The sequence below is a fragment of the Myotis lucifugus genome, unplaced genomic scaffold (assembly GCF_000147115.1).
Source record: "Myotis lucifugus unplaced genomic scaffold, Myoluc2.0 scaffold_97, whole genome shotgun sequence".
NCBI classification, from domain to species: Eukaryota; Metazoa; Chordata; class Mammalia; order Chiroptera; family Vespertilionidae; genus Myotis; species Myotis lucifugus.
In genome coordinates, this window is record NW_005871145.1 from 51,461 (window position 1) to 78,437 (window position 26,977).

The 26,977-nt window shown below is 39.1% G+C and overlaps 1 protein-coding gene and 1 pseudogene across 2 annotated transcripts in view; one reads left to right on the forward strand and one right to left on the reverse strand.

Moving 5' to 3' along the window:
- The first annotated feature begins 8,334 nt into the window (after positions 1 to 8,334).
- On the forward strand, positions 8,335 to 14,704 carry LOC102438014 (annotated as a pseudogene).
- MS4A2 (membrane spanning 4-domains A2) overlaps positions 14,037 to 26,977 on the reverse strand; it is a 43,457-nt gene continuing 30,516 nt past the window's right edge. For both annotated transcript variants that reach the window (XM_023756536.1, XM_023756537.1), the window contains 6 exons: positions 20,558 to 20,678; positions 19,897 to 20,031; positions 18,006 to 18,062; positions 16,528 to 16,683; positions 16,057 to 16,155; positions 14,037 to 14,955 (listed from right to left, as the gene is read on the reverse strand). In XM_023756536.1, coding sequence (XP_023612304.1) covers positions 14,860 to 14,955; positions 16,057 to 16,155; positions 16,528 to 16,683; positions 18,006 to 18,062; positions 19,897 to 20,007 — 519 coding nt within the window. In that variant the 5' untranslated portion in view covers positions 20,008 to 20,031; positions 20,558 to 20,678 and the 3' untranslated portion in view covers positions 14,037 to 14,859. The remainder of the gene's footprint in view (positions 14,956 to 16,056; positions 16,156 to 16,527; positions 16,684 to 18,005; positions 18,063 to 19,896; positions 20,032 to 20,557; positions 20,679 to 26,977) is intronic.

Below are 26,977 nucleotides of genomic sequence, written 5' to 3' on the forward strand. Positions count from 1 at the left end.
GACCTCATTTTCCAGCTATAAAAATCATTTTTTTCCCTAAAAGCTTGAATATAATTTCCATGAGATGAGGCAAAAACTTTGCCACCTAGGTACCAATTCTATCCTCTATATTCTCAATCTTCTTGAAAAAATATTAATTTTAACATAGTATATATATTGAAATACAGTAATATTTAATGTTGTTAGAAGACAATATTACTTAGAATATTGCTTTTTACTTTTAAAATATGAGACATTTTATCAAACATATGAAAATTGTTTTTCTCTATTGATTTCACCCTCTAATTTGAATGCTATGAGGAACAAAACTGTTGAATATAAGCACAAAAATGGAAGTGTAGGGAATTATTATCATTCTATCTATAAAATTTTAAATCATTTAAAATACTCCTGTTAACAAAGATTTTTAATTAATTCCTTCTGTTTAATGTTAGCACACTCTGATATTAGTCCACTATTCATATAATTTGTAGTACTTGTCTGGATGTGAGTTCATTTTTATTAAGGTGTTAGTTATTACAATCCAATGCTTACATTTACATAGCATCAAATGTTTAGTGTGAGTGTGACCACTTATCTGATTTAGAAGATATGTAAGGAATTTTAGGAAGCCTCAATTAACTTGCTTTCCAAACCTTTGTAATATAATCATTGAATTTTCCAAACACAAAAACATTGACAGGCCGCTGTGGTTCTTTATTCTGTGATAAATTTGGGGAGAAGACAGACAACTGTCTTTGCAATTAAATTTGACTAAGCTATCTGTTCCAAAAATTTGCCATAATTAGGAGAGTCAAGTAAATCTTACACATTTTTTTTTCTAAACCAAATACTGTTAGCACTGTTATAAATTTCTGTTGTTAATGTCTGTTAAAAAGTAGCTGCATACAAAAGGACTTCTTAAAACGGGCCTGATAACAATGTACATCTGTTTCTTATCTTCGCCAGGTCATTGTCCACTTCCCCTAACTGAAACGACACTGTTCCTTTTTGTACACTTTGTTTTTTCCTTTTTCCTCTGAGAGTCCCCTATACCTATTATTCTAAATTTTTACAAACTTTTAGAAATCAATAGGGCTTCATTAAATTTGAGAGAATTTATAATGAAGTTAATTTCTCTCTATAAGTAGGTAAAAATGCCTTTTCTCTTCCTTAACATTGTTTATTCCACCAGGAATCATTCTTTTTTTTTTCTTTTTTACGTTAAGTTTTAATGGGTCACTCTATTTGTAACTTCTTGGTTGACCGTAAGAAACAATACTGGCCTTGGAATTAGGCCACCTAGATTTTTGTCTTACCCTTTTTTTTTTTCAAATGCAGGTACAGTAATGGTATTTGTTCCCCCCTACATAGTTTTCAAATGCCTTAAATTCACAAACATAAAATCCACTTGCATTGTGTTATACTATTTATATTTAAAAGCAAGAGTATCAACAGTCAAGGGGGCCAGAATTATGTCTCTATGTAAGGGATATTAGAGCAGGTTAGATCATTCTTATATCACTAAGTAGAAAGACATTAATAAATTATAGTTTTAATTCTTCACAACTCTGCTCACTATCCACAGCACAGAAGAGCATCTCTTACCCACATATCTTCACGGGAGGCAATAGATCATTCTGTTGACATGAAGTGGTTTCTCCCTTCGTGTGTCATAATGAATGGGAAATTCTGGAAAAGTGCACATATGATAAAGTCACACATCTGATTATTCTACATTTTTCTATGCGTGCAGTGAACAAATGGGAAGCCAATGTCTAGTTGATGGCTAAGAAATCTACCTGGGCTGATGTCGCTGCTATAGACATGAGAAGCCATACAGAAACCAAGAGAACAAAAACACATAAAAAATGCAGACACAGACATACATACAAACAATTCCCTCAATAAAAAATGCAACACAAATAATTCTGCTGCCAAAATTTTTATTTGATTATTCACACAGCTGTAACTGTAAAAGCTAGAAATTGAATCCTGTTCATACTCCAAGCTCATTGTGTTTTTCATACATGAAACTTTCACGGAAACAAACTGAGGTGTCCCTGGTCCTAGCACAGGCAATTTGCTAGCTAAATCTGTGGTCTCCTCAACAATTGCATTTGAAGATAATTAATGGCCTACACCCATGATCTACTTATGTCCAGAGTCACCTTGAGATATTTTGATGCAGTTATAGGTAAAAGTATTTATGAGACCCTGAAAATCCAAATTGGTGTAATAATAAGCTAGTGATAATTGGTGTAATAATAGGCTGGTATAATAACATCACTTGTTCCCTTATTAACTAATATTGCTTCCCTAAGGTAATAATAGTTCTGTAGAGCATTAACAATCAATGGAAGAGAACAGATTATATGAATCCCTGTAGGCAACACACCACATAAAAACAATACTGGCCTTGGAGTTAAGAGCTCTGAGTCTGAATCGTAACTCAGGGCAGCCCCATTTCCCAACCTGTTTAATACTAGGGATAAACAAAACCAGAGACTCTCTAAGGCCATTACAACTATAATCCTATCTAATAATAGACAAACATGGTAATTGACCATACCTTTGCTAAGCCTCCCATTGGCTAATCAGCACAACATGCAAATTAACCGCCAACAAAGATGGTGGCTAATTTGCATACTGCAGGCAGGGTGGGACAGCGCCATCCTGCCTGTCCCGCTGCCATCTGGGCCTGCTATTTGCGACCCGGGGCGGTGGGGCGGGACAGCACCATCCCGCCTGCCCTGCTGCCATCCAGGCCTGCTATCTGCGACCCGGGGCTGCGGGCATCCGTGTGCAGCCCAAACCAGGGTGGTGTCCCAACCCCCGATCGGCCCTGCCGTGTGCGTGACCCAGGGAGACGGGGCAGGCACCGAGGGATCGGGCCTGCCATTTGCCACCCGGGGAGCGGGCCTAAGCCAGCAGGTGGTTATCTCCCGAGGGGTCCCAGACTGTGAGAGGGCACAAGTGAGGCTGAGGGACACTCCCTCACCCCTCCTCCCCTGCCAGTGCACAAATTTTTGTGCACCGGGCCTCTAGTCTATATATAAAAGCCTAATATGCTAAGTGTCCAACCGTTTTGACCGGTTGCTATGATACACACTGACCACCAGGGGGCAGACACTCCAACTGGTAGGTTAGCTTGCAGCTGTGGTCCAGGCAATCAATCAGGACTGGGCTAGATGGGCTGGACTGGCCCTGGAGCCAACCTCCCATGGTTCCTCCCCATCCTCTAAAATATTTCTTCTAATTAATTTCCTTTCAATGTGCACAAATCTGTGCATCAGGCCTCTAGTATTAAATAATGGTGTGTCCCAAAGTGTCGGAAGAGGTATATAAGGTAATTATTAGTGAAGATCATTTTGAACCTTGCTCTGTTAGGATATCTTCAGGTTTATTTTCTCATTTGCATGAACTATGTTTATTCTTTCTAGAGATGCCTGTTTTAGTCTATCAATTAGAGATTGCATTTAGTTCTATGCCACAGATTCCTGAACACCAAAGCTTAGGAAAGTAAGGTTATCCAAAATGTCAGGGGAGGCTGTCTGGAGCTAATGAAGAAGATTCACGATATCCTCAGTGTTTTGAGCTCCTCTATCTTTCTGCTCAACTATTCATAGTGGGCTTTCATCTTCCTGGGAGCTGTATAATAGCAAGCTGGATGCTTCACCATCAGCTTCCTTTCACCTTCCCATAGGAAGAAGAAAGATATGAAAAGGAGGAGTGATGCCTTAAATAAGAAATTGGCACTTTCCCAAGAATCTCCCAGCAAAATTCCTCTTGGGACTTATTGGCCAGAGCCATATCACACTGACATTTCTATCTACTGGGAAGACTGCAAAATATAGTCTCTTAGCTGTGCATTGTTCTATTGCTGAATAAAGTCACCATCATTTTGGTGAAAGACAGAGAGGCCAGATAGAGAGAGGCAAATTATCTGTTTACAATTAGTGTTGAATTTGCAAGATAATTCCTTGGTGAACTGGGTTTTCATCCTCATGGGAGCTGTACAATAGCAAGCTGGATGATTCACCATCAGCTTCCTTTTGTCTTGCCATAGTCAAAAGAATAATAATTTATTTGCATACTTCAAGTAACTAGTTTTGAGCTCATTTAAAGATCTAGCTGCAAATGTTTTGAAAAATTATGAAATGGCATGTTTAAGACTTGGTAAGATGTCTTCCTAAGTATTTTCTTAAACCAGACAGTGAGAGTGGATATAGAGCCATTTTACTATCACTTTGCAGATATTATTTAAAAACATTATTTGAAAGAATTTTATATTTCATCTTTAAACCCCCTCACACAGCCCCTATCTTATATCAAATTTTAATGACATTTTAAAAAATTTGTTCATCAATGTTTTTCTATAACTTTGGCTAGCAATTAATTTTTACCACAAAAGACAATTGTTTCTAGGAAATAAATCAAAGCCAAGTTTGTGTCTCATTACAACTACTTTAATCCACTGAAACTGGAGAATGATTATAAACTTTGAACAACAGGACTTGTTTTAAACAATTCATTTTTCCCACCCAGAGTGCTAGTTTTCAGTCTACTATTTGCATAACCAGCAGAAAGCATCCTTCTTACCAGCTGGAAAACCCCACACTTTCCCCCTCAGGAAGTGCTTAGTGAATTTGCTCTCTGATATTTCCTTAGAGAAATGCAAATTGCTTGCATAGCTTGGCTATTACAAAAAATGCTGCAGTGAAAATAGGGGTGCATGTATCTTTTCGAATTAGTGTTTTGGGTTTCTTTGGATATATACCCAGAAGTGGAATCACTGGGTTGTAAGGCAGTTCTATTTTTAATTTTTTGAGGAGCCTTCACACTGTCTTCCATAGTGGCTATGCCAATCAGCACTTCCACCAACAGTGTTCACTTTTCTCCACATCCTTGCCAGCACTTGTTGTCAGTTGATTTATTGATAATAGCCATTCCAACAAGTATGAAGTGATATCTCATTGTGTTTTTAATTTGCATTTTTTCTGATGATTAGTGATGTTGAGCATCTTTTCATAAGTCTATTGTCCATCTATATGTTCTCTTTGGAGAAGTCTATATTCAGGTCCTCCATCCATTTTTTAATTTGACTGTTTGTTTGTTTTGTTGAGTTATATGAGTACTTTTTAAATGTTGGATATTAACCCCTTATCAGATGTATCATTGGCAAATAACCAAGTCTTCTTTAAGGAAATCATATGGAATCAAGGAATTTAATAGTTCAATTACTAAAGCATGAATATATGCAACATGGAGAACCCAAAACTAATATAGCCCTTTTCTCCTATTCAGATTTTCAAAATCTTTGTGCCTCACAGTGTTCAAAGGAAACAGCCTTACTCTTTCCCCACAACTGTCCTTTCCAAACATTCTCAGTGCGCCTAGTTCCCCTCAGCTTCTTATTTAAAATATAAGATGAATTACTGACAGCAAGTGAAGAGTTCTCCAGTCCCTTCAGTAACAAAATGCACAATCTTACTCAAGAATCAAAACTCAGTTGTCAATGACAGTGAACACATTTTCCTTTCCTCAGTTAGGGTCTGCTTTAGACAGAACACCTGTCTGAAATGGGAAGAAGAAAGAAATGTTTTCTCTCTCTCTCTCTCTCTCTCTCTCTCTCTCTCTCTCTCAATCTGTCCTTTGCTAGCTTGCTAAAAGGGATTTCTGATTCTTGCTGAGCTAAGGGTAGGAATGAGAAGAGCTGAGGAGCTGAGGAGCAGAAAATGTCTTCCTTCATTGGTACTTTCCCAACTTGATGTCAGGGGTTGGATGTCCTGTGGTTCCATCATGGGGTTCATTGGCTATGGTTCCCTCAAAATTCTAATGCACTTACTCAGCTGGTTGCTCATAGTTCCTCCTTTGCCCTATCCCTGAGTGTCCTGAGAAAATCTCCAGCTTCAAGATCTCCTTGTTTCCTCCTGCTGTCCCTTTGGAGCGAGCTCTAAGACCACCCAGCTATGGTTTCTTTCACATGGCTTACATGTAGGGCAGGCCATCCCAATACCACCTATTCTTCCTGTATAGTTGTAGCAGACAGAATCTAGGCAGGCTCTCAGGATTCCTGCCTTCTAGAACTCATGTCTTTCGTGATTGCCTCCCTTGGGTATAGGCAAGACCAGTGGCTTGCTTTAAATCAATAGAATAAGGCAAAGGCACCAGGCTGTATGTGGCTATGTGTAGGTGGTTAAATAGTTGCAGTGTAGAAGGTGTAGCATCTGTCTCTTTCTCTTCCTTTCTGGCTTTGAGGAAGCAGGCAGCTATTTAGGGGCCTCTAAGTGGCAAGGAACTGTGGACAGCATTTAGGAATTGAGAGTGGCCTCTAGCCAACAGCCTACAAAGACCTCCAATAAATACCAGTGAGAAAATGGGGCCCGTTGTCCTACAACTACTAAGAATTGGATTATTATAACAACAGTGGAAGCTTGAATGTGACTCTTTCCTTAGTCAAGCCTCAGTTGACACCAAAACCCTGCCAACACTTTGATTTCAGCATTGTGTGATCCTGAAACAAACAATGCAATTAAGCCATGCCCAGAGTCCTGACCCACAGATACTAAAATAATAAAGGTGTGTTGTTTTAAACTTCTAAGGTTATGATAATTCATTACTCAGAAGTAAATAAATACACTGGCCATCAGTGTCCAAAGCCCCAGTCTCAGCTTTTTTGGGTTCTTCTGAGTATGTTAGACTCACATCTACTGCCTTCCCCAAACTGTAATAATCTATTTACGCTAAGATTCCCACATGGTCTCATTGAATCCTGTCTCTCTGAGCTTAAAGAAGAGGGGGAAATGCCCTCTTCCTCCTCATATAGAGTAGGAGGAAGGGGAAAGACACACAGAAGTTAATTTGCTTTTCATTTATTTATTTTATTGTTGATTACAGATGTCTCCCATCCCCCCCTCCTTTACTCAGCCCCACCCACCCACCCACCCAGGTCTTCACCACCCTATTGCCGGTGTCCATGGGCTATGCATATAAATATTTAAGTTCTTTGGTTAATCTCTTCTCACCCCCCCCCCCAACCCCACATTGAAGTATGTCAGTCCGTTCCATGCCTCCCTGCTTCGGGTCTTATTTTGTTGGTCAATTCATTTTGTTCATTAGATTCATCAAATAAATGAGATCATGTGATATTTGGCTTTCTCCAATTGACTTATTTCACTTAGCATAATAATGAAATTCTCCAACAAAGTGTTCAAGCAATCTTCTGTTTCTAATAAAATTCTCTTAGTCCCATCTAAATCTTTAAATTTTTTTTTCTTTAAAGGCTGGTTGAGAAAACCATCTGGGGCTCTTTTGTAATTTGTTCTTGGGTGAATGGCATTTCATTTTGTAAATTGGAAGCAATGGTCATCTACCAGGCAAATCAAGAAAAGGGTGATAGGAGTGGTCCCTCCAGGTCCAGGCAATAAGGGGGAGCATTGTCTGTAGAAAATTTTAAAGCAACACCAAAACTGCCATCTGTCTTTATCACCTAAGTGTAAAGCAATTCTAAACAATATTGATGATAAATTCTCCAATCTAAAAATGGCCTGTTCCTGGCCCAGATGCCTCCCACTGCCCCAGTGCCCCCTCCCACCACCTCCCCGCCTTGTGTTATCTATTCTCTTTGGGTCTCAGATGAAACTGAGCAGTCTACTGCCTACTTAAGTCCTGTTACCTCCAAATGGACAACTTAGCCACTAATCTTTACAATGCCCTCTGCCCTTTCTCGGAACACTTTGCTACCATCTGCTGGGCAGTTGTAAAAAGTACTCAAATCCATGATAGTTGTAAAAATGAATGGAGCTTCTTTAATTTATGTGTAGTGTTCTACTGGTACACTCGTGTGTGTGTGTGTGTGTGTGTGTGTGTGTGTGTGTGTGTGTGTGTACACGCAACTTTAAGAAAGCAGATGGAATATTCAGCATTATCTAAGACATAACAAATTAAGATGCAAAATTTCCACCATATATTGATTTTCTTTTGATCTAGCAGGATTGGTACCAGAAAGATACTTGAGTGGGCCTGGGGCAGGGCAGAGAGAAAGGGTTGGGCTCTTTGGAGAAAAAAAGGAGTCAAGCTCCAGATGGGTAAAAGAATCAGTAAAGTTGAAGTGTGAAGAACTTACATGAGGAAAGATGAGCATTTTTTATTACAGAATATAAAAAGAGACTTGAGTACATTGACATATTTCTGGATGTCATTTATTCCAAAATGTATTTCCAAAAAAAAACCATTGTGGAACTTGACATTAATTTAAAGATCATATGGAATGAGTGCATCAAGTCAAAGCATTTTTAAAAAGAAATGCTGAGCCCAGCCCCTGCCTCCAGTGCACATTAAAGAGCCAACACCATGATGGACTCCAAGTACTTCACAACCAATAAAAAAGGAGAAATCTTTGAATTAAAGGCTAAACTCAGTAATGAAAAGAAAGAAAAGAGGAAGGGGCCTGGGAAGAAGGGGATTGCTGCTATGACTGTGGGGGAGGATGTTAGCTCTCTCTTTCCAGATATAGCAAACTGTGTGCAGACTGAGGACCTGGAACTAAAGAAGCTTGTGTATCTCTACTGGATGAACCATGCCAAGAATCAGCCAGATATGGCATCATGGCTGTCAACAGCTTTGCTAAGGACTGTGATTATCCCAATCCTCAGATTCTGGCTTTGGCAGTCAGTACCATGGAGTGCATCCAGGTGGACAAGATGACAGAATATCTCCATGAGCCCCTCCCCAAGTGCTTGAAAGATGAAGAACCCCATGTTCGGAAAACAGCAGCAGTCTGCATGGCAAGTCTATGATATCAATGCCCAAATGGTGGAAGATCAGGGATTTCTGAATTCTCTGTGTGATCTCATAGCAGATTCAAATCTAATGGTGGTGGCTAATGCTGTAGCAGTGTTATCTGAAATCAGTGACTCTCACTTACACAGCAACTTGCTGGATCTGAACCCACAGAACATTAATAAGCTGCTGACGTGCCTGAATGAGTGCACTGAATAGGGCCAGATTTTCATCCTGGACTTCCTGTCCAATTGCAGCCCTAGAGATGATCAGGAGACTCAGAGCATCTATGAATAAGTAACTCCCCAGCTATCTCATCCAACACAGCAGTGGTGCTTTCAGCAGTAAGAGTCCTAGTGAAACTTCTAGAGTTGTTACCCAAGGAATCTGACTACTACAATATGCTGCTGAAGAAGTTGGCCCTCCCCTGTCACTTTGCTGTCTGGGAAGCCAGAGGTGTAGTACGTTGCCCTGAGAAACATCAACCTAATTGTCCAGAAAAGGCCTGAAATCTTAAATCAGGAAGTCACAGACTTCTTTGTGAAGTATGATTCCATTTGTGTTAAACTACAGAAGTTGGACATCAGATCCATTTGGCATCCTAAGCCAATATTGCTCAGGTTCTGGCAGAGCTGAAGGAATATGTCACAGAGGTGGATGCTGACTGTTCACAAAGCTTTGTGGGTCATTGGACAGTGTACCATGGGGAAGGACGTGTAATAGGAATTGGACCACAGTTGTTTAGTGATTATTCACCTTACTAACTATAGATAAGAGGTTTTCTTATAGATCCTGGGAAACTGGAGGATGTATTGCAAGAAGAAAAACAGGGCTGTAAAAGATAATGCAACCTTGAAACAAGATGGGTCCATTACTCAGAAAAGAAATATATTTTAAAAGCAGACCAAAGACAGGAGATGCTTTGACTTGGTTGCTGTGTCTGGACCCTGACCCCATCTGGGAGTCACCAACCATTCTCCGGTTCCAGGAACAGGCTAAGCTGTTTTTAACATCATAGAAGATTAGCCACCTTGGTATCAGACTTTGAGTTCCTGGAGGCCAGACTGCAGACCCTACACTCCTCTTCCCTTGTTACACTCCCAGCTGCACGTAGTTATTTTCCCTCACCCCTGTATAGTCAGCCAGCTGGCAGAAGAAAGGGGAGCAGGAGTTTTCCAGGGCATGAAGTCCACTGCTCACTCCATATTGCCACCAATCCCATACAATAAAAGGCTAATATGCAAATTGTCCCCTCAGGAGTTCAACCACTCGCTATGACATGCGCTGACCACCAGGGGCGGTGCGGAACAAAGGTCCTGGCCAGCAGCCAGAAGGCCCCTACAGCCCTGATTGCTGGCCAGGCCTAGGGACACTACTCATGCACAAATTTTGTGCACCGGGCCTCTAGTATAAAATAAAGAATCATAAATGATTCAACCTTGTCTCTGCTTTTTGACTCAGTAGTGACAGGCAGCTTTGGACACATTTAGTGTCCAGTTTCACCATCAAGGTGGAGCAATCTACAGAATGTCATGTAAGCACACTGCTTGATCTCATCCAGACCAAAGTAAATTATGTGGTCCAAGAGGTGACTGTTGTCATCAGGGACATCTTGCACAAGTACCCCAACAAGTGTTAAAGCATCATGGATACTCTGTATGAGCACTTAGATTCTCTGGATGAGCCAGATGCTCAAGTCAGATGATTTGGATTGTGGGAGAATATGCTGAAGGAATTGACAATGTTGATAAGTTGCTAGAGAGCTTCCTGGAAGGTGTTCATGATGAGAGTACCCAGGGGCAGCTCACTCTGCTCACTGCCATAGTGAAGCTGTTTCTCAAGAACCCATCAGAAACACAGGAGGTGGTACACCAGGTCTTGAGTTTGGCAACACAGGATTCTAATAATCCTGATCTTAGAAATAGGGGCCATATTTATTGGCATTTTCTCTCAATGGACCATGTCACAGCCAAAGAAGTAGTCTTGCCTGAGAAGCCACTAATCTCTGAGGAGACAGATCGTACTGGGCTGACTCTGCTGGATGAGCTCATCTGCCATATTGGTTCTTTGGCCTCTGTGTACCACAAGCCTCCCAATGCTTTTGTGGAAGGAAGTAACGGAATCCATTGCAAACATTTGCCAATACGTCATGGGAGCACAAATGCAGGTAATTTTTGTAGGTAGAGCCATACTTCATAGAATGGGAATTATTTGGGAAATTTTACTTCTAAGATAATTTTCAGAAACAGTTCTTTGGGAGTTCAGAACAAATGTTATTGTCCCAGTTGTCTTGCTAGATGGTATATCAAAGAGCTCTGATTGCTGTTGCTACCCCAGACACAAACTTAGTAATTGTGATTCCCACAAGCACAGGACATGGAAACAGAAAGATCAGGAGATATCTTTTGTTCCAAACTGCTCATTTTCAGATGAAAACCTCAGGTGCACAAAGAGAACAGGCTGCTCACAAATAAATTAGAGTCAGGACCAATTTAAAAATGGGACTCATGGTCAAATGCCCTTTCAACTTCATCCCACCATTTATTGACTACACAGTGACAAGAGATGACTAAAGATTGTTCTTATAACTGTTTGCTGTCTCTGAGGTTATTAATAGATTGTCCCATTTGATAAAGCATTGATAAAAATGAATACTCTACAGACTGTTCTTGGTATTTGGTATTACTGAATTGATGTTTCAGTTCTATTATTTTTATCAGCCCTTCACCCTCATATACTGGTACATACACCGAGAGACAAGAAATCAAATTAAATTATTCCAATTTATTGTAGAAATACTGGTCATTGATACATCAAGGAAATATCAAGTACACAAATAATAAATTACAACATACTGCATCATGGGGTAAGGTGGTCATGAAGCAAGAAATCAAGGCTGTATGATAGGTGTGCAGTAGATAATCTTCACAGAGAAGATGACCTTTACATTGAAATATTTAGAAAGATAATTTGGAGCAATGAAAGGGTGGAGGACATGGCAGTTGTATACTCAGTGTGTACTTGAAGTGGGCATGTGATAAAAGACAGGAAGGGACAGGACAACTATCAGAATGGTCTTGAGACAAAAAATATGTTGTGTACATAGAAAATATACAGTCAACAATTTGGTTAAAATATTAATCGAGTGGGAGAAAGAGCATTGTAAAATCTTATACAAGTGTAACGATAGACTGGATCCATTTCAAGAGATCCTGGTAGACCAGTCTTAGTGTTTGGATATGAATACGTATGCCATGGAAGTGATATAATCAATATCTGTGGAGATACAGCTTAGCAAGCTACACATTGAAAGGGTATATTTTCATTCTGTTGTCAAATTTTGAGGGGAAAATGGAAATAGAAAACCTGAGGTCCTAAAATTAAATAGTCATACCAAGTCAATCGCTCATTGTGTGGTTATGTGATCACTTTCATAGTCTGGGAAATTCACTTCTAATTGTCCCTTTTTAATTTTGGTATCCTAAACACATAAAATGTAATTAATTATTTTATTATTGAATTGTGAATAATACCCCCACACTGATTTTTCAGTACCTCCATAGGACATTTCTACTTAGGATAAAGATTTGAATTCTTTTTTCCTTCTCTTAATAATAAAAACATCAATGGCAACATTATTTTGCTAATTTTTCTTCACTACTTTGTATTCACAATCCACTCTATTATTTCTCACACCACATATACCCCAATTCCCTTTAAATGCCTCTGCAAATGTTTTATTCATTTCCTCATCACCATACCCTGTTTTGAATTTCTCTGCACCTTTGCATTTATTCACCACTGGTGTTTTCTCTGCCCCCTCTCCCTGCCTTACCTGGAGTTGATTTATCTCTGCAGACTTTTCTTTTGCCCAAACTTGCAGATACTATCTCTGATCAAGTTACCTTTTTCCTTCTTTGTCTAATCGCTTTCCACTTTGGGCTATCCGCTATCTACTGTTTCACAATGCACTTTTCTGAACAATTCTTATATCTTCCACCCTAGATATATTTTTCCTTCCACTCTCCCCCTGGTTATAGGCATGTGAAGGTTAACTTGGCTTCGCTTTTATCTCAAAATAATTCTCTTAGAGTGTTAATCTGCTTCACCAAATAATGAGCTCTCGTATAATGACAGAAATCTCCATCACCATATTTCCTCTTTACCAGCGCTCTGTAGTGGATGCTGTCAGACCCTTTCTAGTTGCATTTCTTTTGGTCTCCTAAAAATGACCACCTAAAATGAAGCTTAATTTAGGCCTAACTGGACTCCTTCCCATTAATGCATATTTCTGACTCCCAGTCATTTCCTTCAACATTCCCAGGTGTTCTCCTTTGATCTTAGAATCAAACACTTAACGCATTACTCCCAATTGCTTGTGTCAATTTATCCTTTTATTCAACTTGTTAACAAGAAGACTGATTAGTATTTCTCTCCATGTTTTAGATATGATCATTTCTCTCCATGCCCACTTATTTCATTTTAGCTAAGATCTTCATTAATTTATTCGTCTTTCATTTTGAATTCTTCCTTAGATATGTCCTATTATCTCATCAGATACTAACTTCATTAAACTCTCCACTGCCCACTCATCAGTTGGCAAATATTATTGAGTATTTTGTCCATGAATGCACTGATGATTCAGACAATATACTGATCTTAGGAAACTTTGAATCTTAGGAAAAAATGTATTATGAATATAAAATATTTGCATTTAAAAAGTTATCTATAGTGTAAGGTGTGTGTGTGTGTGTGTGTGTGTGGTTTGAAAGAGTCATCATCTTGATAGAGGAGCAATCCTGGCTAGAAAATCTTAAAGAATGAGGTGGGATTTATGATAGGCATTAAAGAAAGCAGGGATTCAAGTAAGTATAGAAGAGAGAGCAGAACATTTCAAGTCAGGGTGCTGATGTGAAGTGGTCAAGCACAAACCATATTAAAGAGAAAGTTGAAATGGGACCAGAGAGTAAAGCTTTTGAAATTACGATAAAATAGACTTAAGTTTTATATCATTGGAGATTAGTAAGATTTGGAGATTGCTTAGATGTATATATAAATTGGGTAATTTATATAATAATATATATTAGGACATTTTAAATTTATAGCACATATGTGTATGTGTGTATTTTCACAACAGACATTTAGTGCTGGCAGGTAAATTATGCCTAATCTTAATTTTACAGATGAGAAAACCCACATTGAGTAAATTATTTGCCACAACTCACTCAACTCGTAAGCAATCAGCCTGGGATTCCAATGTAGATTCCCTTCATTTCATAAGATCAATGATCTTTCTAACATACCAAAATATGTTTCTCCATATAATAAGATCAAAATAAGCAGGAAGCGTCCATTGTTAACCTGATATGAATCCATCAAAATATTTAACACATAATTACAGAATTTCTATTCAAATTTCTGACTATCGTTCTAAGTCTATGCTTAATATGTACCAATTTGGTCGTCTTATTGCCTCCAAATTCACTTCAGAATCATTTCTTTCTCCTTATCTACTCTACCTCTGGCCTGGCCTGGTGGGATATTCTCCCTGCATCTACACCCATCCACTCCATAAATATACACTCAGCACCCACTATGGATGAAATATTGGGATACACAATGTAAAAGAGTCAAGTGTGGAAAACTTAAAACACTTTATTAGTTCTCAGGATATGTTTGCTAAATGGTGCTTACAACCTAGTGGGAGATGTGTATCATGCCCATCACTTCTGTGAATTCTAAAAAGCGTTGAAAACTACATAAAACTGTTAAAATTTTACTCAACTCTTGACCAGCCTTCCTCTTGTTTTCCCTATTTGCACAGTTAAAGGCACACAGTAAATGCTTATTGCATGTTGATTTCCCAGAAGAGATGGGTGTAAAGAAAACAAGAAAAACAGGAATCAATCATATTGACAAATTGGGCAACGGGGATACTTAGATGTACAGAAACAGAATATTACCATGGGGAAAATAAATCACAATGTAAAATTGGTGGATCATAGAGAGATCTGAAATTTTGCCAGTATCCCCTTAAACAAAGATCTTGGCTTCCTGTATCCTTTGCTATGGATGAGAATGTTCTGAATGTACTTCTTATGAGTCAGTGGGAGATGTCTCCACTCTGTCTTCCAACTCACTGTAAATTGGTGAATATATGTTTAATTCTTCATAGAGACGATCTTCTGGAATCTGGTGAAGAAAACATTATTCACTATCAATCACCAAGAAGACTTGTTCAAGAGATATATATCATCTCTTTTTGTCTTTCTGGATCTCATATTCTCTCCCATTACACTCTAATTATTCCCTCCATCTCTAACAAACCAAGCCAGATTGGTGGGCCCAAAATAAATTATGTTGGTCAATGACAAATTGGTGAGTGTGTCTGAACTTTAGTACATCTACTGTCTTGATTGTCTTTAGAGGAAAGTGATCTAAACAAGGCAGCCACTCTTGAATGCTTCAGGCAAGTGGACAGATGGGCAACTCAAGAGAGTATGTTTCATCTGGAAGATCTGAGTAAGTGTATGTGCATCAAGTATTAGCAATTCTTTTTCCTACATTCAAGGTGCAATGGGTGTGTAAGGCAAGAGGAAATGCAGGTGATAGTTGTAAATTAAGGAGGAAAAAACACTGAGGCTTCAGAGCAAGTGGTAAGGTGAAAGCCAAGGAAAAAAGACAGAAGGGGAACAAATATAAGGGAGCTCTTCTGGGACAGAAAATAAGCCCAGGTATCTGAGTAGTTCCATCATATGCTAGCTGCTCATTCATTTCATGCCTAATACATTTCAAACCATCTGCATTTTCTAAAATGATAAAGGTTCAATTTTCTTAACCCTCCATCACAGAACTATACTGATATTTATGCTACTTAGAAGTAGGAAATGTGATTTGAAACATGAGATTTGGAAACAAAAACACTGAAACTTAAAGAAATACTTTCTTTTTTTTCTTTTATATTTTTATTGATTTCAGAGGGAGAGAGAGAGAGAGAGAGAGAGAGAGAGAGAGAGAGAGAAACATCAATGATGAGAGAGAATCATTGATCAGCTGCCTCCTACACACTACAGGCCCCACACTGAGGATCTAGTCAGCAACCAGAGCATATGCCCTAACTTGGAATCGAATTGTGACCTCCTGATTTATAGGTCGACCATAGAGCCATGCCGGCTGAGCCAAGAAATACTTTCTTGGAAGAAATGTTCTAGGAAATTTAGGCCGTATGTTTTAGGGAATAAGCTCAAATTCTTTAGCCTGTTATTCATGATTTAGTATCGGGCCTCTGCCTACCTGATTTTCTTTGAATAGTTCTCCAATTCTGTAGGCTATGAGTAACACAGCAGCCCCAAACCCCAGAATGGTAAGAAACAGGATCATCGCCACAAGTTCCTGTTGAACAATAACCAAAAAAAGACAGAGTAGGACACAAGTTAGGTGTTCCCGAGGTACATTCCCTTACAGCAGCTCCCATTTTCATCGCACCCACATGCGCACCCACATGCTCAGTCCCTATAGAGTCACACACACACACACACACACACACACACACACACACACGAAAACCAGGAGATGGTTACTCAAGGCAGATAACTCCAACCTTGCAGAATTGAGCTGGGGACGAGGGGGAGAGGTCATCAGCATCTCTGTGCATGAACCTACAGAATACCACATTATGTGATAGAGGTTGCAAAAAAAGGTTTGTGTCCATGAAAAAAGGAAACAGGGGCTTCTTTACTTAGATTAGGATTAAGAAATACATACTGTGGAAAAAAAGGCCGCTATACAGAAGTCATCCTCATAACCTTCCTGGCAAATATTGATATAAGCCAAGCTGTTCTTTAGGTTGGTGACCAGGATAAAGATTCCTGTTCCTGCAGCTATGCCACTGATCAAATTCGCTCCCAGGCTTCCTTGCACCTGATAATAAAAACACTTAGACCCGTTCCTGCACCTGCCAGTGCATTCAATTAACCCATCAACATTTCAGGGTTGGATGTATACAGTAAATTCTGCATATATACAAAATAGAGATTAAAAGAGGAGCTCTTTAAAATGTATTTGTTTATTAAGGATTTATAACTTTCTTGCTAGGACCGAATTCAGGAAAACCCACATGGGCACACAGTCTCTCCTCAAATAGTCTCCTTAATTGGAAACAAATCATTTCTATGATCACTAGAGGCCCAGTGCATGAAATTCGTGCATGGGGGGAGGGGGGATCCCTAAGCCCGGCCTGCACCCTCTATAATCTGGGACCCCTCAGAGGATGTCCGACTGCTTGTTTAGGCCTAAACCAGCAGTCGGACATCTCTCTCACAATCCGGGACCGCTGGCTCCTAACTGCTCACCTGCCTGCCTCCCTGATCAACCCTAACCACTCTGCCTGCTTGCTTGATTGCCCCTAACCACTCTGCCTGCTTGCTTGATTTCCCCTAACCACTCTGCCTTGCCTGATGCCCCTAACTGCTCCCCTGCCTGCCTGGTTGCCCCTAACTGCTCCCCTGCCAGTCTGATCACCCCTAACTGCTCTCTCCTGTCAGCCTGATGCCCCTAACTGCTCCCCTGCCTGCCTGGTTGCCCCTAACTGCTCCCCTGCCAGTCTGATCACCCCTAACTGCTCTCTCCTGTCAGCCTGATCTCCCTAACTGCTCTCCCCTGCCATCCTGATTGCCCCTAACTGCCTCTGCCTAGGCCCCACCTCCGTGGCTTTGTACAGAAGGACATCTAGAATATGTCTGGTCTAATTAGCATATTACCCTTTTAATAGTATAGAAATGTCTATACCAGGGGTCCTCAAACTACAGCCCACGGGCCACATGCAAATACAAATATTGTATTTGTTCCCATTTTTTTTTTTACTTCAAAATAAGATATGTGCAGTATGCATAGGAATTTGTTCATAGTTTTTTTAAAAACTATAGTCCGGCCCTCCAACGGTCTGAGGGACAGTGAACTGGCCCCCTGTTTAAAAAGTTTGAGGACCCCTGGTCTATACTTACAAGGATAAGGCTGGTATGAGGATATTTTCTAAACAAGTGGCAAGGTAGTTACACTTTATAGTTTTAAAATGACACAACTGATATTTTAATGATTATAACCAAAACAAAATAGAGTGGGGAGGAAAAGTCACATATCCACATTATCTCATAACATAAGAGACGATGGCATGTCTCCCTCAAGACTCCTAAAATTCAACTTTTCTTACCTTCTCAAGGATGAACAACAGAATTGCAACTCACCAGATATGTTGCATTTTTATTTTCAGACATAATTGACAAAAATCCAGAAATGGTAAACTGTCCAAAGGAAGAGAGGAAGCATAGTGAGTCTCTGCCCTTCTCTATGTCCCTTTCACTCCCCCTCCTCCAAACATAGGATCAAGTTGTGGATATTCTACAAAGTTAACATTTCAGGTTTTCCATAAGCTCACTATTTTCTTATTCTTATTTCCTATGGAGTGCTTCTCAAAGTTAATGTACTTAGGAATCAAGTGAGGGTCTTGTTAAAATGCAGATTGTTATTTAGTAGGTCATGGAAGGGGCTTGAGATTCTTAATTTCTTCCAGCAGGATGCTAAGATTGGCAGGCCATGGGTTACCTTTGGAGCAGCAAGGTCTAGTAGCACCTGCTCCATGATTCTGTCATAACACTACTCTCATTGCTTTGTAACTATTTGTTTGCATGAGAACCTTTTGTGTTAGACTGTCAGCTCATTTGAGTAAGAAATGTATTTGTGGCACATATATCTCTAGAGACTAGCATATATCATCTAGACATTTAGTAATTATGAGAACGTACATGTGAAAATATTAATGAATAACATAAGTTCAAAACAATCTCAAAGATTCAGATTGTTTGATGTGTTGAGAGACACTAATAAGCTAAGTGTTTGGAATGAAAAGATAGTGGAGAGAAGTTTCAAATAAAATATAGCCAACATTCAAGGAGAGTTCTGATCTAGTCCTAAGTCTTTAAATGAGTGACAAACCAATGTGATTCTTTTCTTTAGTGATTAAGGTATTACATATGTGTCCTTATCCTCCAATTGTCCCCCACCCACCCCCCACTTGTGCCCTCACCCCCTAGTGTCTGTGTCCATTGGTTAGCTTATATGCATGCATACAAGTCCTTTGGTTGATCTCTCCCCCTTCCCCCCACCCTCCCCCAATGTGATATTTTCTAGACTTAAAATGAGGTGAATGAGGTATAGATACAGAAAATGACATGGATTAATTGAAAATAATTAATGCTGAGTGAAGTAAGCCAGACAGTAGAGAGAACATGCTGTATAATACTCCATTTATATAAAACTTTGAAAATGCAAACTAATCTATAGTGACAGAAAGCAGATGAGTGAGTGAGTGCTTAAGGATGGAAAAACAGAGAATATAAGAAAGGAGGGACTACTAAGGGACACAAGGAAACTTTTAGAGATAATGGATATGTTCATTATATTGATATGATAATGTTTTCATATGTATGTGTGCATGTGTGAAAATTTATCTAGTTATACACCTTATATATGTGCAATTTATTGTATGTCAATTATAACTCAATAAAGCTAGATATGTTTGTAATCTCATTCAGTCATCTAGTTTTTAAATAGTAAAATGATTAAAAGAGATTCAATGAGAAAGCACCTGAAAAATTTTCTAGGGCATGAGAGAAGTTCATCAAATGCCTTTGACCTTGTCTCCTCACCTAAGCAGTCTCTTTTCCTTCTCTTTACTAAAATAACTTTACTAATGAGAGTGTTAGAGACATTTTCTAGAATTGGATTTCAAACATTTAGGTTCTATTTTTATTGGCTAAATTTCCCTTGAACAATTTGTTTAACTTTTATTAATCTCAGGTTTCTTATGCAATAAAACTGTGTTAAACCTGAAATGTTTAACCCACGGAGTTTCATAAACTGCAAATATATTTTATAAAATATATATACAAATATATAATATAAATGTATTATTATATATAATATAATATAAATGTATTATTATATATATAATATAATATAAATGTATTATTATATATAATCTGACTACTAGAGATAAACAACTAGGTAGATCTGTTCTGGGTAAGAGAAAAGCTATGTGCAGTGTTATTTCAGAGAAAATTTTAGGAATATACTCACAATTACTGCTCCCCAGAATGGGTAGCCTGCTTTAAATGATGAAAAAAAATCTTTCTCAAATTCTGAAATCTTGAACACGGAGTAGACAATTGTTCCAAAACAAAAACACATGAAACCAATCAGAATTTGTGTTACCTGTAGAGAAATGCATAACTCTTGTGGAATAAAAAGATATTTCCCCGAGAGTGTATCAATTTCCTTACAATTAAGGCCAAATGTAGTAAATTGCTGTGGTGTCTTAGGCAGCCCTGAGAAAGGATCCACATGTGCTATTTTCCAGCATCCTCTGACCACTCTAAGAATTGATACAAGCATGACCTAATGCAGGAATGGCCAATATAATTCTCATCGCCTTTACTTAGTGAGATATGGTGGGCATCAATAATTGTCCTTTACATCTAAGAGAAGATAAAGATTACAAATCCTTCAGAGCAAGATATTACATTAGCCACCAGCAATTGGCCAGAGTTTGCAGATCCTATTTGCCTTCTCATTCTAATATGAAATGCTTCTTTCTACCCAACAGGACCCAGTTGGTGTCAACTCATCTACTGAATTCTTTGCTCCTCATGAATCCTACTGAGAAAACTGTAGATGCAACCTAATGCTCTTTCTTAGAACCAGTCCTTATTTTAATTGAGGTTGAAAAAAGCTCACTTACCCCTAGGAATTCCAGCTCCCTCTTCAAAAATGTCAGCCATGTCTGGCGTGGTGATGGGGCAGCCTTCTCCAGTAGGGTGCTATCACGAAAAGGTGCTTCTGAAAGTTCAATTTCAGACACTCTGTGAAGTTTAAACAGAAATTTAGTCATGAGAAAACTTTCTAGCTTTCTATGTCCAGTTTTGAACTCACAAAAAGGAAAGCTTTCATTGTTTACTTTTTCAAAACAGTCTTGCAATTAAAATTTTTATTGCAATGAATAAAAAACTAAGGTTCAAAGGGTCCAAGTAACTGGTCAAGATCGCTATCGAATCAGTGACTAGAGCAGACAAAATGGAATGAACACTGTGCCGAGTCTTTTTATTAACCCAAGAATTAAACCAAGTTCTTTCCCAATTAATCTGTGCTGATGAGTGAAAATAAAAGCGATCAAACATGTTTACCTATGCATATCTCAGTCCTTTTAACGTAGAAATGTGTGTGGCTATATTTTGTCACTGGCACACCCAATTTCATGTGCCTTCAAAGTAATGGCTTTGAAGGGTTAATTGAATTTCTAATCCTGTTTTCATCCTCAGAGGAGGTTAACTGGAAATACTCTCCCTTCTAAAGATGTGGAATACACCTAACATTTAACAATCCAACATTGATTCTCAAAGTTCTGTTTTCAGCCTCTCCCAAGACTGTTCAAAGGAAAGTCTTAACATGTGTTCGGGTTTGTTATTCAAAGGAAACCTAAATTATCCACCTCTATTGGCCTTCACTCCAAGAACATTTCCCCTCTAAACAGTGGGACAGAATCCCACAGCTTAAGGTTAACAAAGACTACCCAGAAAGGAGCCCAGGGTCATTTTTAAAAGCATCTTTCCTTTAGCACACATCAGACACAGAGCTAGAAACCTATATGGATAGAACAAACTCCCCTACCTCATACCTAGAATGTGAGCCTCTCTCTATTGTTAGGAAACTTAAGTTATTCCCAGTTCACAAGCTGAGTAAAAACCTTCCTCCCCATCAACCAGAGAGAACTACTGGTAAGGTATAGCAATATATTAATTAAACCAGATAGGTCTGTGACTGAGTCCATGAATTGCCATCTCCCCACCATTGTGACTATCTCTGTCTGGATCACTAAATAACTGAGCATAGAAAAAAAATAACAATGAACTTGTATACATACATATATGCATAACCCGTGGACACAGACAATGGGGTGGTGAGGGCCTGGGGAGGAGGAGAGGGAAGATGGGAGCGGGCTAGAAGAGGTTAATGGGGGAGGGGAGAAGGGAAGGAGGAGCTATGTAATACTTTCAACAATAAAGATTAAAAGCAAAAAAAGAAATAGGTCAGAAGGTAGGTAACATGGATTTACTTAACAGAAAATGAAAAAAATAATAACCTGTGCCTACCTGGAGGGCCCTTGTGGATTTGGGAGAGCAAGATCTGCTCTGCTTCTATTTTCCGACTCCATTTTTTTTTAATTAATTGAGCTATCCAGTGATGAAGAATATTGTTAATGACAGACAAGCCTCGGTGTGCTTCCTTTCAGGGTGTGCTCTGGGTGGACAGTTAAAATGGATTGGCTCATGACATTAATGATTATCTTTATAGCTAAGACATTCGTCAGGCAGATAAATTTACTGGCTGATTAAGATCAACAGGGTTTCTCTTGCTATTTTGAAGAGGAAAAATTGAGTAGTCTAGTGAGACTACTGTAAAATAACTCTGCCTGAGACCAGCAGGATTCACAGACCTAAAAATGAAACAGTTTAATGATGATTGAGAAGGTGAGAAAAAAAAACTACAGAACAGAGAGAGCTGTCCTTCTCTACTTGCATCCCAGTTCAGCCATTTCTATGGCGGAAGCTCTCCCATGGTACCTTTGAAAAGCCTATCATCCCTGTTTAAATCATACTTAGGTTCACAAGTAGGAGTATGCCTTAGCCTCTGGATCTCTGCATTCATCTCCGACTTCAATATTTATTATCTTTCTCTCTCTTCCTCTCTTTTGGACACAATGTATCTGGCTCTGCCACAGATGGTCACAGAAACTAAATAGGCAGAGTTCTAACTGCTGTGCACCATTCCTGACAGACTGAGACAATTTCACACTAAAGATTCCATTGTCCGCTAAATTATTAATGGTCTGCTGCTTTGATTTTTGTGATGACCAGGATGCGATAGCAGAAACACTGAGGGGCATGGACTTGATGGCAAATCCTATGAGTAGGTCTCAGTAGCATTGGACTGAGCAGTATGTCACAATTAGGGTTAGAGCTACCAGTAAACCAATGTGTTTGTTCTAATTGCATAACTAGCTAGACTATAACAAAACAAATATACAGGTGAGATTCACAGACTTTCATTTCAGTTTAATTATAGACATAACCTTGAATGCCTCTTCATTAAACTGTAAGATACTACAAATTGTACCTCTAATCATCTGGATTGTTTCTCTGAGGTGTGATAAAATCCGAATTCTCCAGGAAACTAAGGTAACTATATGAACAGAGGACACGAAAAGATATATGTATTAGTATGCCTTTTGTAACAAAAATTTATTAACTCATGTGCCATCTTCCCACTGTGTCTTCAGGAATTGGTGGACCTGAGCAATGTGTTATTATAATTAAAAAATAAACATCATTCAGTTATACACTCATCCAAAAAGGACTTATTGTAGCATGTCAGGTACTGCTGGTATCACTGAGCATGCAGAGATGAGTACCGTGGTCCCCGTTCCTTGTCCAGCTCACAGCAGAATAGAACGGACAAATGAGATATTAATGATACAATATGTCAGAGGCTGCTAAACATAGGCTCAGGAGATTCCTTTCCTCACCCTCAGTGAAATTACACCACCTCTGCTGGAAAAGACCTGAAGAAATGCCTGTTTTGGTATTTTCTGGGAGTATACAATAGTTCATTATGTGTGCAACAAATAATCAGAAATTAGACTTGAGATTTAGACAGGAAACAGATGGAGGATGGTCTTCGGTGTTTGGACATGATGCTATTTTGTAAGAAATTTCAATAGAACCTTGAAAAATGCAAACCTCCAAATTGCTTCATATACCAATTTCCACCAGCATCTTCTTCCTACACTTTCTGAGGTGTGTATTATCTTCTGCACCCACACTACAGGTCCTTATACCCGTGCTCTGTCATCTTTCCCAATAGTGAACATTGAAACATATGATAAAATCGTTTTTGCTTTTTGGTGGGGGCAAATTTATCAAGATGAGTTTTGATCACATGAGTGCCTGAAAGGAAGAGATCATTGAGCTAACATTTCTTCCCCACCACATAATTTCCTCCTTCTGACAATGCATTAGCACATGCTTTTTATCCACTCTCCATCTGGCTTCCTCTTTGACAAGCAACGGTTCTTTTCTCACTTACACACTAAATTTATTTCCCCAAACTCAAAAGAAATTTGGTCTCAGATCACTTCTGAAGAATTGTTTTCTCAAACTGAATGTTCAAATTATTTAAAATAAATATGCATAAATTTGCATGTTACACATTGAAAGTGTACTATCTCTTCTGATATTCTCAAGGGTCTCTCTCTCTCTCTCTCTCACCCTGAGCCAAGTATGGGTTCCATAAATATGGTTAAGATGCCAAGGTTAAGAGAGAGTCTGAGACTAACTGATATAAACCTCCTAATGTTTTACAGATTTGACAAAATATCGTTCACAGAATGAGGGGTGGTCTTAAAAGGCCTAGTGCTGAGTCCAAACTTGAACAGAATACCTTTGTCTCTTCACTTATATGACCTCAGAAATGCAAAGAGAAAGATTTATGCAGACTACCCAGGTGTTTAATATCACTCTCTGTTATGTGCCAAACTCCTAACACAACACATAGCACATAGTAGGCACTCCCTAAATGATTGTTGAATGTACTAAAAAAACAAATAGTCATATATATATAACTATTAAGGAGAGATGTAAGAATTAGTAGTGTAAAAAGATCTTTGCACATATGGTAAACAAGTAGATAAAAGTAACTTGTGGGTATGAACTTATAGATATTGTGGATGATTCAGTTCAGCATCAAGAGAGGACAATTTATAGATCAGATATATAAATACTTCAGCAGTAGATTTATAAATCAGGAGCCGGATATATCAGGAACTTTAACATCAAATTTCCACCTTAAAAAGAAGACCATTGAAGTCATCAGAGGGTATGGGGGAGCCACAGTGGAAGTGTGAGGCTATGTGCCATCTTCCTTGAATACCTGACCAGAGTCCCAGAGCAACAACAGCAAGACCAATGTCCAGGAATTGTGATGCTGTTTCCTGTTAGCTTTACTTTTATTTCACCCTCATAAAAACCGTTGAAATAGTATTTGCTACTATTATACTTACTTTACAGATGAGGACAAATGGGTCAGAGAGGTTAAGTAACTTGCTCAGATTAACACAGTATCAGAATGTGAACCCAGATCCATGTGACTTTAAAGCCCTTATTCTTTAGTTCTCTGCTTTGCAGTTCTCACCATGCTTTGAAGAATAAATGTTGACCGTGCTCTCAAAGTCCCTAATCTAAATCATGATTTCTGTATCAGGGCATAGCTCCTTTATTCTTGTGGTTTACATGAAATCCATTGGTGATAGATTAAGGAGGTGGGAGAAAGCAAAGTGGGGAAACCTCTGGGATTGGATGAAAAGTTAAGATGTTAGAAACATATTTACATAGATGGGTTCAGGATAGTTAACAGTCAATGATTAACTCACTAACAATAAGGGGATTTGTGGTCTCTTCAGAGCCATGCCTGTGCTTCGAGGGGTCCAGAAAAAGGGAAATTACTTTGACATTACAACAATCTATTACCAGAAATGCAAAAAGAAGATAGACAGGCTCAGTTAAGATAAAGATTGACCTTTGTCAGGGAAGATGCTGGCCTAGGACGTGACTACCCACCATAAACTGCTTTTATTTTAAAAGTTTTCATTTCAGACCATTCTTTGTGGTTATTTTTGTTGTTGTTGTTGTTGATCCTCACCTGAGGATATTTTTTTCTTTGATCTTTAAGAAAAGTGAAAGAGAGGGAAAGACAGAGAGAAACATCAATGTGAGAGAAACACATCGATTGGTTGCCTCCTGCATGAGCCCTGATCAGGGCGTGGCCCAGAGCGGAGCCTGCAACCGAAGTACATGCCCTTGACTGGAATAAAACCCGGGACCCTTTGGTCTGCAGAACGACACTCTATCCACTGAGCCAAACCGGCGCTAGGGCCTTTGTGGTTACTTTCGGTCTCTGTGTTTGCAAAGCCACCACACAGGCCTCCCCTGAGCTTGTCAGGTTTAGTATGTGGCCCCTTTTCAACCACAACTTTTAAAAATAACTATGAATAACAAGGAGAATTTTCAGCCTTCAGGTAAAATTAACTATGCTCTCTAATATGGTCAATATAGCTTTTTCTTAATGGAGGAAATGTCGATTTTTTTTCCCAAGAACCCACCAGTTAAGTTCACTCATCTAGCTTTCAGTGTGTTCTAAATGTTCTTATGTTAACTGATTTCATTCTTACAACATCCATGTGAAAAGGTGATATTGTCATGATTTTTTCCATCTTACAGGTGAGGAAGCTGAGCATCAAAGGTGTTAAGTAACTTGCCCAAGGCCATGCAGCCAGAAATTTGAGGAGGTAGAGATCAGAACCTGGCTGCCCCTGGAGTATTATTACCTTATACTGTTCCCTGGAGTTTATGCAGAAACTCACTGACCAAATTCCTTACCTCAAGTGTGTCCAGACTGCCCTCATTGCCAGAGCTGGCAGCCGTATTTGGGTGCAAACACTTGGATTGAATATATCTAAGGGGTATACGCCTACATGTATGGGCGTCCATGCCCACATTTTCCAAATAAATAACTATATAACTATATGTATCATTTTACCATGGCACCAGAGTACCAGTCAAATTTTAAGAGGAAGCCATCTTAGAGCTCAATGTTCCAAATCTCTACATAGCAACCAAGCAGAAACCTTTGCAGACATCCTCAGTGGCCCACTGGGTGACACCTTTGACAAGAAAGACAGTGGAGAGAGACTCTACAGGGTTCAGGCCTTGACAGACTTCTTTCCTCTCAAGCCCATCTTGCTGTGTATAGGAGACACTGGAGACACTCAGTAATGACCACTACAGTGTCTTTTTCCAGAAAGCAGTGGCCTCCTCTAACTCGGGCTTATTGGATCTTTGCCTTCTGCAACACTTTAGAGAAGACAGTGAAAATGTTTTGTTGGGAACTGGAGAATGTGCTTCCTGGAGGCATAGTGTTGGTTAGGAAAGTAGCCCCAGGAATAACTATCTCTGACTTTGAGATAATTGCTTAACACATTGTTGGAACAAGAAATACAAGCAGAAAAAAAAATACAAGCAGAAACTATGGGTAGAGGAATGGGAAGGGG